General features: G+C 42.8%; 2 protein-coding genes across 4 annotated transcripts in view; both read left to right on the top strand.

Moving 5' to 3' along the window:
- Nucleotides 1-12987, top strand: part of esyt2a (extended synaptotagmin-like protein 2a) — a 32861-nt gene extending 19874 nt beyond the window's left edge. The window contains exons 9-24 of one of the 3 annotated variants that reach the window (XM_079284359.1): nucleotides 2155-2275; nucleotides 2485-2661; nucleotides 2789-2871; nucleotides 3242-3290; nucleotides 3616-3705; nucleotides 3799-3894; nucleotides 5172-5273; nucleotides 8393-8467; nucleotides 8643-8729; nucleotides 8851-9000; nucleotides 9090-9511; nucleotides 9739-9837; nucleotides 9929-10060; nucleotides 10147-10252; nucleotides 10427-10476; nucleotides 10597-12987. In XM_079284359.1, coding sequence (XP_079140485.1) covers nucleotides 2155-2275; nucleotides 2485-2661; nucleotides 2789-2871; nucleotides 3242-3290; nucleotides 3616-3705; nucleotides 3799-3894; nucleotides 5172-5273; nucleotides 8393-8467; nucleotides 8643-8729; nucleotides 8851-9000; nucleotides 9090-9511; nucleotides 9739-9837; nucleotides 9929-10060; nucleotides 10147-10252; nucleotides 10427-10476; nucleotides 10597-10642 — 1885 coding nt within the window. In that variant the 3' untranslated portion in view covers nucleotides 10643-12987. Of the gene's footprint in view, nucleotides 1-2154; nucleotides 2276-2484; nucleotides 2662-2788; nucleotides 2872-3241; nucleotides 3291-3615; nucleotides 3706-3798; nucleotides 3895-5171; nucleotides 5274-7375; nucleotides 7439-8392; nucleotides 8468-8642; nucleotides 8730-8850; nucleotides 9001-9089; nucleotides 9512-9738; nucleotides 9838-9928; nucleotides 10061-10146; nucleotides 10253-10426; nucleotides 10477-10596 lie in introns of all 3 variants that reach the window. The other 2 variants (XM_079284360.1, XM_079284361.1) reach the window with 2 other exon arrangements.
- Nucleotides 12988-13569: 582 nt separating this feature from the next.
- Nucleotides 13570-14749, top strand: part of LOC306789304 (receptor-type tyrosine-protein phosphatase N2-like) — a 150601-nt gene continuing 149421 nt past the window's right edge. Inside the window, exon 1 of the mRNA XM_079285192.1 lies at nucleotides 13570-13778. Within this exon, the coding sequence (XP_079141318.1) occupies nucleotides 13685-13778 (94 nt within the window). The 5' untranslated portion in view covers nucleotides 13570-13684. The remainder of the gene's footprint in view (nucleotides 13779-14749) is intronic.

Here is a 14749-nt window from a genome sequence, read left to right on the forward strand (position 1 = left end):
AAATCCAGACATGAACTTTGTTACTCGTCCACTGTAATGTATTTGCATCATGATGCAGTAATAGATAGAATTATACACGCTGATATTTCACTTAAAATCTTGAACCTGGTATTCTTTGAATTACTGTGGTACTTCAGCAGGTAAAAGAGGAACGCTGTCTTTTTAGTCCTCGTCTGAAAATATCACATTCGAACCCTCGACAGTAGAAAAAACCCAAAACATACCGAGCTCTTTGGAGGATCAGCAGCAGCAGAAGAAGAACCCGCATGTTGTGTTCATGACAGAATGAAGGCGGTGCTTTGTTTAGTGGAGAGACGTTCCCGGTGGACGAGCAGCGCTCCATCAGGCTCTGCTGCTGAAATCATTACTTGAACCACCGGATCACAGGACGGATTGCGGCCTCTCCCCGCTCACTGTCGGTATTTATCGTAAGGTGATTCATGAAAAGGAGAGCCGCTGCAGAGATGTGACGTCATGAAAGAAACATGTTCTACACAGAACTTTTAGTTCTGCATCAAGAAGACGACACCGCAGCAAGAATAAAAACAAATAGAGAAAAATACACTCTGACAGTGTTGAAGCTAAATCACTGAACATCCTAATCTCTTGAGATGTCACCACTCCCACCACCGTTCTGTGATAAACGAGCATCGCCCCTTTGCGTTCTATCTCTATTTGGGCTACTATTTATTTGTTTTACATTGTTTTTCCACCATGAGCAACAAACGGAGCACGTCTGCGTCATACTGTGTATGAATGAGCTTGTCAACGATCAATCTGAGTCGTAACGTTGGAGCAACGAGGCGTCTGGGGATAAAAAGGCCAATCTGCATCACGTCTCTTTAGAATCTGACTTTTGATTGAATTTTTTTGTTTTGCACTTTCGTCCGTTATCTTCAATCCTGAAGAGATAATCTAGGCAAGAAGAACATCAAAGTGTGGAACCCATTCTTCAGGCGGAACACTTTGTTTCCACTCTGTTCACTCCGCTCCTCCGTACCGACCTGTTGCTGTTTGTTTTTGAGCAGAGAAACTCGCTGCGGTTTCCAAAAGACTCCGCCCTGTGAAATGCAGCTCTCCTTGTTCGACGGGTTTGTGTGAAAACGCCAGTGTGTGCGCGTGTGTGTGTGTGTGTGTGCGTGTGTGTGTGTGTGTGTGTGTGTGTGTGTGTGTGTGTGTCTCTCGCCCCACCCTCCTCTCTCTTCCTGTGTGAGGGACCCTCACTTTTTCCTCAGTGATTATTTGCGTGTTTCCCTGAAGCAGCAGGAAAACATCAGCTCACCCGATTTGAGTGTTTGGTGAGTCAGCAGACCAGGAAGCAGCTCAACTCAACTCTGCTTTGGCCAGAAATTCTATTCGGGAATTTCTTTGTGCGGCGCAGCTGCCTTTGAATGCAGGTTGCTGCTGCCCTCTAGAGGAGAGGAGGGGGAACAACAGGAGTGTTTTATGACGCGTAGTGCAGAATGTACACACTGAATAAACAAGAACGGTCATATATGTTGTTATAGTTCAGTTTCTTCTCTCCAATTGTTCAGACATATTTTTTTATTTTAAAGGCCCAGATTTATAAGATGTAAGCCTGTGAGATTTCTTCCTTTCCCTCAATAGAAGTGAAAATGAATTTGATTTTCTAGCGTTCATGAATTCATCATCTATTTCCTGTCCCGTATTACTTTAAGTAATCCACTGCTGCCATCAGTTGTCATGGTAACGTAAATAAAATAGCTGAAACTAACACTGTGTTCTGACTCTGAAATGTCAGGAAATAGTGAAAAATGCTCCTGATTGTTACAGGACGTCCTGTTTCTGTTGTCATGCCTGGTAAAGAAAAGTCTGTTGGCTTTATTTAAAACCGTCTCTCATGTGTTAGGAACAGGTTCATTCACTTTCTCTCGTTATTTGTTTTGGGTGGAAAAAAGTGTTGTTGTTGTAATACCCATGTGGGCCACAAGAGGCTGAAGTGCATCTGTTCTCATGTTCATAGACTAAAGGTCAATTTCAAAAAATGAACTTGACCAAATATATACCCGACTATATTAATACTGTTATTTTTAAGTTTTTCATTGTTGTTGTTGTTGTTGTTGTTGTTATTATTATCCTCATAACTTTCTCCTTCCTCTCTCTCCCTCCTCTTCCTCCGTCCATCCTTCTCAGTGGTTTGTTTGACAACATCGTCCAGGACATCATCTCCAGTCAGATGGTCCTCCCCAACCGCATCACCATCCCTCTGGTTCAGGAGAGCCAGCTGGCCCAGCTCCGCTTCCCCATGCCCAAGGTCACACACACACACACACACACACACACACACACACACACACACACACACACACACACTTGGTTTCAAGTTGTACTGATTTATTGCGTTAAAATCTCACTTTTCCATGAACCCCAAACATTTAAAATGATCCCAGAGAGGGCCTGTTTCTCATCCTCGTTCTGGTCCAGCCTCATCTTACGCTCTCAGTTTGTGGTCCGTGTCCTCAGGGCATCCTGAGGATCCACTTCATCGAGGCCCAGGACCTGCTGGGCAAAGACAAGTTCCTCGGAGGACTCATCAAAGGCAAGTCGGACCCGTACGGGTTCATCAGGATCGGGACCCAGGTCTTCCAGAGCAAAGTCATCCACGAGACCGTCCACCCCAAATGGAACGAGGTGTACGAGGTGAGGGTCCGACGGAGTCCGTACAGCACAACGTCAACGAGAGTTATATAGTTTAAGCACTTTAAACAGGTGTGTGTGTGTGTGTGTGCGCGGGGCTCACATGAACGTGTTTATTTGTTTTCTGCAGGCCTTCATATACGAGAACACAGCAAAGACTCTGGACATTGAGCTGTTTGATGAAGACACTGATAAAGACGACTTCCTGGGAAGGTACAGCGTCTGTTTCAATGACGAACCGAAGACAAACACGACATTTCTTATGGAATATTTTATGAGTTTAGGGCCCTTTTTATGAATAATTGAGGTTAAAGATGAAGGTATCTCCTCCACAGAGGTCCTCAGTGTTTATGAGTATGAACGATTGCTAAAATAGTCGTTCAAGTCGTACATCCACCAAAAATGCAAGTAATCCTCTTTCCTCTGCTCCTAAAATATGAAGATGTGCTGCTTTTTAGAAGTTTAAAATATTTAGTTTTTGGACCGTCGCTCGGACAAAACGAAACATTTAAAGAACTTCCTTTGAGCTCCGGGAACTTGTTTGAGTCCACTTCGCTTTCAGTGAAATTTTTTTTTTTTCCAGTCTGGAGATCGACGTGGCGGAGCTCCAGAAGGAACAGACGATCGATGAGGTAATCTCCTCTTCCTCCTCCTCCTCCTTAATTTAATAAAGTTAAAAGTTAATAATCTGCAGTTGTCTTCCAGGATGCTGTCATGTCTGAAGTATCTTTTATTTTAAAGTGTCAGCGCATCATAATCTTTACAAAATAAATCGCTTTTGTTGTGCGTTTCTACAAATGCTCTCGTCTCACGAGGCAAAATACATAAATCATAACAATAAATGCTGGATGCATACATCGTTGCTGTTGTCACCATCAGTGATGAAGAGCAGCAGAAACAGTGACATGCTGCAGCACTTCAGCATGGATATTAACCGGGAGCGTTTCTCTGTCGCAGTGGTTCCCGGTCGAGGATGTGGCTACAGGGAAGGTGCACCTCAAGCTGGAGTGGTTGTCTCTGCTGCACACACCTGAGAAGCTGGACCAGGTACAGAACCGCTGCTCGATTAATACAAGTAAAAAAACAAGCCGCTTGAACTGAGCAACAGACTCAGCAGCGTCCGTCCTTCTGTCCTCTCAGACTCTGACGAGCATCAAAGCCGCCCGCGGTCAAGCCAACGACGGCCTGTCGTCCGCGCTGCTCCTCGTCTTCCTGGATTCAGCCAGGAACCTGCCGGTAAGTCGCTCTGCTCCAATTTCCCAGAGTGCACTTCTGCTGTAATGACTCCCGGTTTACTCGGAGAGTCAACAGATGGAACAAATACAGATATTTATTCAGCACAGCTGAAGAAAAATGCTGGTTTGTAGATACTGAAATACCTTAAACAGAATTATGAGACAGGAAAAGGAGAACTTTTGACGCATTTTCTCATATTTTATTTATTTATAATGTATAAAAAGATTATTGCTTACATTACATGAAAGAAATGGGGAAAATAAAGAAATTCTTATTTTTCTATTTTTCTTGCCTGAAGTGGAGCTGTAGTTTGTTGTTGTTGTTGTTGTTGTGTGGTCAGCACTTGACTTTAAAGAGCTTTGTCTTGATATCCCACCCGTCTGGTGCTCCAGGTTGTTGAAAACAAACATTCTTTGGAGTGTTCGCCTCAGTCCTTCATCTTCTCCTCCGAACTTCTTTTCTCTTCTTCAACCTTCTTAAAGGTGCAGTAGAGAGAAGACTGATAATAAGAAGATATATATCATGTAGAAATATGTTTTTGTGTGCGCGTTCTTCTGGATTTAACTTTTGCACTTGAGCTTTTTTAAATAACATAAATACGCCAAAACTGTTATTGTACGATGCAAAGTATTCTGTTAATTAGTATGTTTTTGTATGTATGTGTAAATATGCATCGTCTTTTATTTGATTACAACAGATTTGAACAGATGAGACATCGTTTCCAGCGTCTAGCGTCGAGTAGCGACAGTCGTCGTTGAACTCGTGGCCACACGTTTAAGTTTGCTCTCTTATTCTCTCATCAAACTTTTCTAACTTTACAAGATATTTATTTAGCTTTATTTTCTCTTTGAAAAAGTGAAACCAATATGATCTGTTCATCGTCTCGACTCCAGACTCCGTAGTCCAACAGTTGCAGAGCCGTCAGGGCTGGAAAAACAAAGGTGGAAATGGAGAGTAGTGACTCCTCTGCACACGTCGCTGGCTCAAGAATAACAAGGAGACGCACTTTACGAGGCTCGAGTTGTTCAAATATAACGGAACATTTTGCAGTGTTTCTGAAAAAGAAAATGTTAATGTTGTTGGTTTTGGGGGGAAAGTATTTGAACTCGTTGAAAGTGATTGTGGTAACTGACCGTTCGCCGCACCTTTAAGTCTACTTCTCCCATTAAGAACTCTTATCTGTTAGCGTGTGAACTCTGCAGCAGTGCAGGCCTCACCTTCCTCCTCTCAGCCTCCTCCTCTTCTTCTTCCTCACCTCCTCCTCCTCCCCTCTGAAGAGCGTCTTCGAGGGGAACTTGGGCTCTGGCTACTTAAAGGAGAGGCGGGTGGCGGGCCTCGTGTTTTGCGAGAACACCGCCTCTCTCTATCGGACCTTGTTTGTGAGTCCGCTGGCTGTTTCCTGCATCCTGGAGTCCTTTTGGCTCGAGGTCCTTTTGGTTACGCTTGCTTGTGTTTGTTTTTTTTAAACAGCAAAGGTTTGACCAGTTTGCCTGATGAGCATGAATCCCGACTAGCGCATGAGAAGTCATTAATATCATGTTTTGTTATTTGTTGGAGTTTGACTGATTCCAAAGCGGAGGAACACGACAGGAAACAACAACAGCAGTGAGGTTTCTGTTTGAGGACTATCGAAAGCATCTTCCTCCTCCTCCTCCTCTGTTCTTCACTGTTTCCACTGATCTCGTTTCATCACTGGGCTGCTTCTCTGCAGCGTAGAGACGCCGGCTGTGCGTCTAATAAGATCAGCCGCTCTGTTTCTCTGAAGAAAGGCGTTGTGTTGATGTTTTTCTGTCTCAACACAGATTACAACTCAGCAGAGCAGTTTAAAGAGTAAAACATTCACTTCTGCGTCATGGTTTTTATCTGTAGAAGAAACACAGAACAGCAGAGTTCATTCGGTTTGTCTTCGTCCGGAGATGTTTACTGAACTTCATCCTTATTGTTTTATACATCTTTCAGTTCATGAAAACTCTTAATATTTTAGTTTCATCTTATTCAAAGAGAAGATTTTACTCTGAGAAAACACTTTTCATGTTTTGGTTTAGTATTATGTATCAGTTTATAATACTTCAGTCTGCTTAGGTAAGAGGAAACTTCACCATTTTATATAATCGCAAGCAAACCAATTTACTACAAAAAAAATAAAATATGACGATATTGTTAGTTTTTGTTTTTAAATTCCATTTCTGTAAACGCATCGTTTGTCCACAATATTATAAATACATTCAGAGGAACTCAAAAACCAATCTCTTCCCCTTACCTGTACTGATATTTATGTATTTAGCAGCTGACAGCAACAACACATCTAAACTGATTAAATAGCCCGACAGGAAAGAACAACGTGTGTTTTAGATTTTTGGGTGAACTGTCCCTTTAAACCGTCTGGCTGCACAGAAACAACAGATGTTGCGTTGCAGCTCGCCACGCTTTACCGCCGCTCGGTGTGTTTTCAGCGTTACGTCAGGTCAACAGGTCTGTTTCTTATAGAACCTCACCTCTGATCCCATCACTGATCATTCATCCTCGTTAGATCAGAGCTGCTGACCAGGTTTCATGTTTCATTGAGCAGCTTCTCACAAACCTTTTAACGGCGAGGTCACGCTTGTCTCTCCATCATTACACATTGAGTTGGCGTACGTACCTGCGTCCACGTGTCCAGGTGTGATAAACACACCTGTGTCCATGTTAGTCCGACACCGACGTCTTTATATTGATGCGGTCTGTGAAACACAACATGGTTTTATCACCAATTCAATGTGTTGTTTGGTTTTAACATCAGCGTATTTCATACCGATATTAATACATTAACGTCAGCCAATCATCTCATTGTCTGTTTGATCAAATGATTGCTCTGATCTTCACTTCATCTCTTCATCGGAATGAATCAATGGCTCCCGTCTCATGCTGTGGTACTTTAACTAGAGTCCAACCAACATCTTCTAGCTGACGTCTGTTCAGAGCAGATATTATGTTTCGCCATATCTATCATTGGCAGAGATTTGTTTTTGTTATTGTTATAAATGTTTTGCTTTACACTTTTGATATTTACAACAATTCAATTTCCAGTTTTATAAATGTACTCAAATTTATTGCTGAACTGGAAAACTTTTCAAGAGATGATCAACAAAAAGATGTTTATTTAAATAAAGTTTGCAATCATTGTTTCATTTAACACATGACCTTAAACACGTGGTCTGAAGATGGTCGTCATGGTTCCCGTATTGGTTGGACTCTAGTTGTCTCGGTTTAATTGGTGACTGACATTAACCATGTGATCATCCATGTTGTCTCTCTCTCTCATCGTGTCCCATTGTTTGGTGATGCCGGCGGTCCTGGTGTGTTCTTGTCTTTCTCCTCATCCTCCTCTTCCTCCCCTCCCCTCCCTGCATGCCCCCCCCCCCCTTCTCCCTAATAACCTACTGGTGTGTGGCTGTGTTTGTTGTTTGGTCTCTCCTGCCTCTTCCCTGTGGGAAAATCAAAGCGCAATCCGTTAGAGTTCAACCAGTCGGGGCTGAGGAAGACCTCGGTCAGTAAGGCCATCAAGGTAACGACACGGTGACGAAGCACTCCCATATCGACACCGAGGAGGCGAGCACAGCAACACAACGCACACACAGGCTGATTTACTCACACAGTCGACTCGTGTTTACACCGTCTGGCCAAAAGTATCCAGATCTCCGCCGGGTGTGTCTGCAACGACCGCCGCTGCCGTGTGATTGAATGAATACGAAAACTCATCAAAGAGGTCTTCTGCCCCCGTAGCAGCGGCTGAGTAGCAGCGATGTACTCGGCAGTAAGTGTGTCGGTGGTTCCGTTAGCTGTTAGCCAAACACACCATCTAAAAGAATTAAAGTGAGCGAACTGTTTTCCCCTTTTATTGTGAAATCATTAACAAACTCCACTCATCACGTTTGTTTACTAAAACTATGTCTAACAATGTGTGTTGTAAATAACAACATTGTTGTCATAATCACATTTCCACTTTTTTGATTCATATACTTTTAACTGATCTTTTATTTTGAAGTCATCCGGTAGGGATTCCAGACTTCCTGTTTGGGGGCCACAGAGACGTTTCCCTGACGGACTTTCCCGCTTAACTCCTCCCCCCCGTCATAAGTAACACATTTCACCATCTACTGCTGAAATGTGACACGTAGCCTCTGGGTGGTTTGGTATCGCGGTAAAGATGTGATATCACACGCCCAAAAATGACACGGTATGAGCTCAAAATGCACATTTTGAATGCTCAAAACATGCAGCATAGGTGTGTTACCTGTTACAGTCAACATGTTAGATGTGTGTTTGTGATTAATGGAATGTTTAGTTGTATTTTATGTATAAAAAAAAGATGCTATAAGAGCTAAATCTTGACCAAATCAAGACTCCCATTACCTCCATCATTGCATCTTTTTTAAAGGAGTTTATTGCCAACTGTACTCTAACGAAACAGTCGTCAGCCTTATTAGCCATTTTAAAACCTGTTTTTCTTCTTCTGCAGTCTGGTAAAAAGGTGACCAGCGATCCCAGTACACTTGTCCAGTTCACAGTGGGACACAAGCCCTTTGAGAGCAAGGTGAGACCAAAACCAGATCCACGTTCATACCCACCATTCATTTATTGAGTGAAACCTCGTTTTCTGTGTCAAAATGAGGCTGCAAACCCTTAAAAACACAGTATTTAACACCAATCGACCGAACTAGTAACTTGAGTCTCTGACTCTAACTCCTCTCTGTTGTGTCCTCCATCAGATCAGATATAAGACCAATGAACCGGTGTGGGAGGAAGCCTTCACCTTCCTCATCCACAACCCCAAAACCCAAGAGTTGCAGGTTGAGGTACGTCTTTTCCGTCTTTCGTCGGTTGATCGCTTCATTGCTGCTGAAGTCTCATGTTTGTAAGCAGTTAACCGTGGTGGTGAGGGACGCTGACCCCTCATGTCTCTCACGTGTCTCTCAGGTGAAGGACGTGAAACACGAGTGTTCGTTGGGGACGTTGACGCTTCCTCTGAGCCGCCTGCTGGAGGCGGAGGACATGACGCTGAACCAGCGCTTCCCCCTGAGGAACTCCGGGCCGAACTGCACCCTCAAGATGAAGATGGCTCTGCGGGTAGGAGGAAGACCTGCCGATGACGTTCCCTCCCAAAAGAAAGATTTCAGGACTTTCTTTCCTCATTCTCTGCGTGTGTTTTCTTTCAGGTTCTGTGCTTGGACCAGAGCCCTTCCTCGTCCTCAAACTCCACCCCGTCCTCCGTGCAGGTCAACAAGAACAGCTCCGCCAGCCAAACCCCGCGGCCCTCCGTGTCCTCGGACTCCTCGGCGCCGCCCGCCTCCACCGTCCCCCTCTCGTCCCCCGTGTCGGCCCAGGACCCGCTGAACCGGCGCAGGGAGGCCGACGAGCCCTTCGGGTCTCCGGGAAGCACGGACTTGGGACAGGGAGGATCAAGAGGAGGAGTCGGAAGGGGCCTGGCGGACACCGGGAGGAGCACCTCCAGCCTGGCCATCTCTGGCTCCCAGCAGTACCTGGCCGGAGGCAAGGAGCCGACGCCAAGCATCGCCTCGGACATCTCCAACCCCTACGCTGCTCAGGAGCTGCAGCAGAGACTCCAGCTGCTGCAAAAGTAAATATCAACCAATCGTACATCCGTAAACAGTGCAATTGTTGGGGACTATTTTCAGCGGCGGATTAATCCACGTCAATATGCAACAGTGTGGCTCATTCATGTGTTTTGATGGAGCTCTATGGTTCAGAATCAACTACTAAACTACTAGGATTGAACAGGAAATGCTGGGCGTTGACCTCCTCTTCCTCCTCTTCCTCCTCCTCTCTCCGTCTTTTTCTCCGTAGTGGTTCAGGCCCCAGTCACTTCCCGCTGGGTGAGATCCAGCTGACGATCCGACACAGCTCCCAGAGGAACAAACTCATCGTGGTGGTCCACGGCTGCAGGTACGGGACCAATCAGAGCGAGGAGAAAGAAAAACAACCCCCCCCCCCCTGACTCTCTTGCGATACATTCATTTCTATTGAACCTCCACAGAAACCTGATCACGTTCTCGGACCACGGCTCGGACCCGTACGTCCGCCTCTACCTGCTTCCTGACAAGCGGCGGTCGGGCCGGAGGAAAACTCACACCTTCAAGAAAACCCTCAACCCGGTTTACGATCAGACGTGAGTCCCACCGAGCTTCACAGCAACGCTCACGGGTTTGTTTCAACGTCGCTGGTTATTGAGCAGAGCGCTTCGTTTGTCTTCAGGTTTGAGTTCAGCGTTTCCCTCGTGGAGCTCCACAGGAGGACTCTGGACGTGGCGGTGAAGAACGGCGGAGGTCTGCTCTCCAAACACAAGGGCCTGCTGGGAAAGGTACGGACCTTCATTCATCAACGCTGACGAAACCCTCTTTAAATCGATGAGTCTTGATGATTTAGAAACTTCGGAATATTCCTCTCGTCTGGAGATAAAAAGATATTTTCATTTCATATTTCAACCGTGTTGAGTCTTTATTTCTACCAGTGAAGAAAACTCTTCTCTCGTCAGGTTCTGGTGGATTTGACCCACGATGAGAGCAGTAAGGGTTGGACACAATGGTAAGTCTCTGATCGGAGTGCGTTTCTGATTTATTTATTACGAGTTGGGAGGAGTGACTTTGATTGGAATAAAAAAACACTGATTCCATGACGCTGAAAACCGTCTTCCTCCTCCTGCAGGTATGAGCTGAGTGAAGACGGCCAGATGAAGCCTCTCCAGCTATAGACAGGAACCATATCTTCATCACCATCATCACCATCACCATCATATCTCTTCCACTTAAGTGTGCGTGTGTGTGTGTGTGTGTGTGTGTGTTTGTACAAAAGGAAACAGAAAAGCAGCTTTGACATTCATCTAATCACATCAGTCGCAAGGCCAACCTCCCCTTTAAGAAGTGAAAGGCTGATAGACTAAAGGGAGTGTAGAACACTATCTATTACGTACTGTACTGCTGTGGAAGTCTGTATTCCATATCTATAGGAGAAACTATAACAGCTGTAGAGGAAGACAATCTATTTTTTCTTTTCTTTTTTGCTGTTTCAGTAAAGAACGACGATGTACAAGTTTGTAAATATGACCAGTGATGCTGGACAAAAGGAAGATAAGAGAGAGAGAGGTGCAGTCTCTTATTTGGCCAAATGATTGTTTGTCATTTTATGTTGTTTGATTTGTTAATTCTTCTTTTTTAAATGAACAACATTCTGAAGCAGAGCAGGCCGGCGGTCGCACCAAAGAGACGAGAAGTATTTAAATTTCTTCGCCCCCTCAGCTTCACTCTGGTTTTATTCCACTTTAATAACATGTGTAATAACCAAGTTAAAGATGTTTGTTTAGTTCCTTTCCATCGGTGAACACCTGTCGTTCCACTCAACATGAGGCCGTTGTTCAGTGTAACCTGTTTGCTTTTTAAGATGAATATTTGCACATCTGTTTTTAATCTGGTGGGGATCGTCTTTACGCTTAGTTGCAATTTAAACATTGCTTCAATTTGTTGTTGAAATCTTCTTTTAACATAATTCATTGTATCAAACTGTATTTAATATTATCAACCATGTTTTTTATTCATTTATCTAAAGCCACTATGTATCTTCTATACGTCTATATCCTCTCTAGCGCCCTCCAGTGGTGAGATGACGAAAAGACCCCGTGACAACCATAATAATGATGATGATAATGTCTATCTCCACGTAAGGGTTGAGTCATACGCACCGCTCTGATGCTGTCAATCAACGTTAAGCTACCGCTACTCAACACTTCCTGCCAATTCCTTCACATTAAAAGACTTTCAGCTTTTCCATTTTAATGGTTATTCTTTCAATGTGAAGAAAAACAGGAAGGACCCGTGAGTGAGGACAGTATTCGTGATAAAAAGAGTGACAAGTGCTGTGGAAATTATCATTTTACTGTATTCAACATGTGATTGATTTTTGGGCAGAATTCAGGGTTTACACACCCGCACAAACACAGATTAACTATCTGAAAGCATCACTCACGTTGCACCAGCTTTCACGTTGGTTTCTACAAACAAACGCCTGATTGAATTATTAAAAAAATTAGCTTTAATCACAATTTGTACAAAAGTGGCTTTACATTTTGTAATTTAACATTTCCAATTTAAATTGCACATTCTGTTCTAAAGGGCTTTTTGTTTGTTTGACATCACGATAATTTCCATCACAATCATGTAGAGTTGTTAAAATGTTGTTCATGACTCGACGAACGGTCTTAACTTGTCATGAAGTGTCGCTTTCGACACGTCGCTGTTTGTTCTGGTGGTGAAAATGCAAACGCAACACTGCTTTGACTTTGCAGCACCTGCTCTGAAAGGGATTCATATCGGTAACGAATACGTCTTTATTGGTGTCAAACACGTTCAATAAATGCTGATAACATGTTTATTAAATGTCTCAGCCAAAGAGCAGCCGTCTTGTGTTGATGCAGAGGAGGCCAGACGTTTGTCCTCATGAAAGGCGGTTTGTTTTTCCTCAGTCTTCTTAATTTATCTTGTGCCTTAAGAGTCACACGATCCCAGAGATGTTCACGTGTATCAGGAGAAACCGTACAGATGAGCGTCCTCAGTCCCCCCAATGTCTCCTAAATGTCTTTTGAAACAAATAAAGAGCTTCATGGCAGCATGAAGCTGTATGGCACCGTGACTTCTGACCCTTTTTCTGTTTAATCACCTGGCACTGCCGTGGCAGCGACCTGTCAATCACAGTAAGCCCCGCCCTAAAGCATCCCCTGCTTTATGGTCCGTTTGACTCTAAATGGACCATAATTTACTAAATGAACATCATGCTGTATTGAAGACTTGAAACTAGAGATTGAGACATAAACTCATGTTTACAATGTTTACTGAGGTAATAAATCAAGAGAGAAGTAGAGTCATTTTCTATAGACTTCTATACAACCAGAGGAGTCGCCCCCTGGTGGACACTAGAGAGAATGCAGCTTTAAGACTGATTATCTGAGTGAGAGGAAATGATCTGATGTTGGTGAAAAGTTCTTAAAAAAAAATATCTTTGAATATGTTTTTGTATATTTCGTCGTAATAAATTGGACAGACAGCTTGTGTAGATATGTTTCTTTATTTTTAAAAGGCCATCCACTTAATTTAAACAACAAAAATGGTTATTGTTTGTGTATTACTACAGAATACTTGAATGCTGAATCACAATAATTTTATTAAATATAAACACCTTGAAAGTATTTCATTGAAGTTAAATGTGTTTATATACATGTGTATATTTGTTGAAAAACAAACGAGAGAGGGCAGCATAAAAAAGGTAAAAACATGAATGTATGATGATTTATGTTTTCTTAGATTTGTCTTTAGATTTACATTTAAAGCACTTTGTCATTGTTGCTGTAGGTGAGTTTTATACAAGTTAATTTTGTTTGCTCCTTGAGTCAACATGACTTTTTTATTTATTTTTTTTATACACTTCCGCTTTTGCATCTCATTTCTCCACAGAATCTGCAGAGCACTGCGTTCGTAAAACCTTTTTATTTTGAAAACCGGAAATCGCGTCTAACGTACGCACGTGCCTTTGAGGCCAGCTTGCTGCGTGTGAGCGCGCGATCCTCCAGCAGCAGAAAACGCCCTGCATCCTCTCCAGTCTCCTCTCCTCCAACATCCGCCGTCCGCGCGTCTCCCTCTGCTCCTCCAGCCGCGCAGGAGGCTCTCTGAGCGGGAAGGAAGACGAGCTAAACCTCCCCGGAAAGAAAATGGCCTTTTAACACTTGAGAGAATAACCCATAAGAGACATGCATCCTATGGCTTTTTCCTTCCTCCGCCATCTCCTCCTCCTCTTCCTCGCTTCCCTGAGCTGCTCCCCCGCTTCTGCTGACAGGAGAATCGGTGAGTGAATTAACGGATGATTATTTTCTTAATTAGCTGCATCCGAACCGTCTCCGGTCCTGCAGCCATCTTTGCAGACCGACCGGAGGAGACTGTTGTCAGGCTGGTTTCTGTGCAGCGTCACCTGAAAACCCAGCACGGTGCTCCTGATGCACGTTTCAGCGGAATAAACCACGTGACAACATCATGGGAATAACACAAGAGCAGCACCCAGCCGGTAATACGGGAAGATTAGCCGGTATTTTATTAGGGAGACTTGCATCTGTTAATCAGGACTATTTGGAAGAGTAATTTAAAAAACATTAGAAATAAAAATACAAAAAAATCGAAATAACTTTATAAATGAAATACAGAACATTCAAACACAATGATCATCAATTATCAATTCAAATGAAAAATACTAAAAAACAAATGTAAGTTAATGTAAGTTTGAATTAATACAAATAATTTAACAAATAAGGCGAATTATTTGAAGTTATTCAGAAATGAAAATAGATTTAAAATGTATAAGATACAATATAATTACAAGTTCTCAGAATACAATTTCGAAACTACACTGAACTAAAAGTAATTACAATAAAGATGAAAGTAAATTAATGCAATAATAAAAGTTAAAAATGAATCATGTAAAAAGAAAAAAGCAATGCCATTTATGAAATACAGAGAAAATAATATATATAAACAAATACACAAATGAAATGTCGAAATATAACATCTTTACATAAAAATATTTAATCAACATATGAATACTAATTATTGGGAAATAATTCATGAAAGCAACAGTAAATAAAATGAATCAAACATACAAAATAATATATATATAAATAATATACTAACAGAACAACAGTACCAAATAAAATAGTCAGTGTTGTGTTTGTGCAAGAACAAACATCCATCAGTGAAATCAATGCAAAGCAATGAAACATGAGCTCATACATACTCCAATATCCAGCGCTGTGCTCCTGACAGAG

Source organism: Melanostigma gelatinosum (genome assembly GCF_949748355.1).
Source record: "Melanostigma gelatinosum genome assembly, chromosome: 15".
NCBI lineage: Eukaryota > Metazoa > Chordata > Actinopteri > Perciformes > Zoarcidae > Melanostigma > Melanostigma gelatinosum.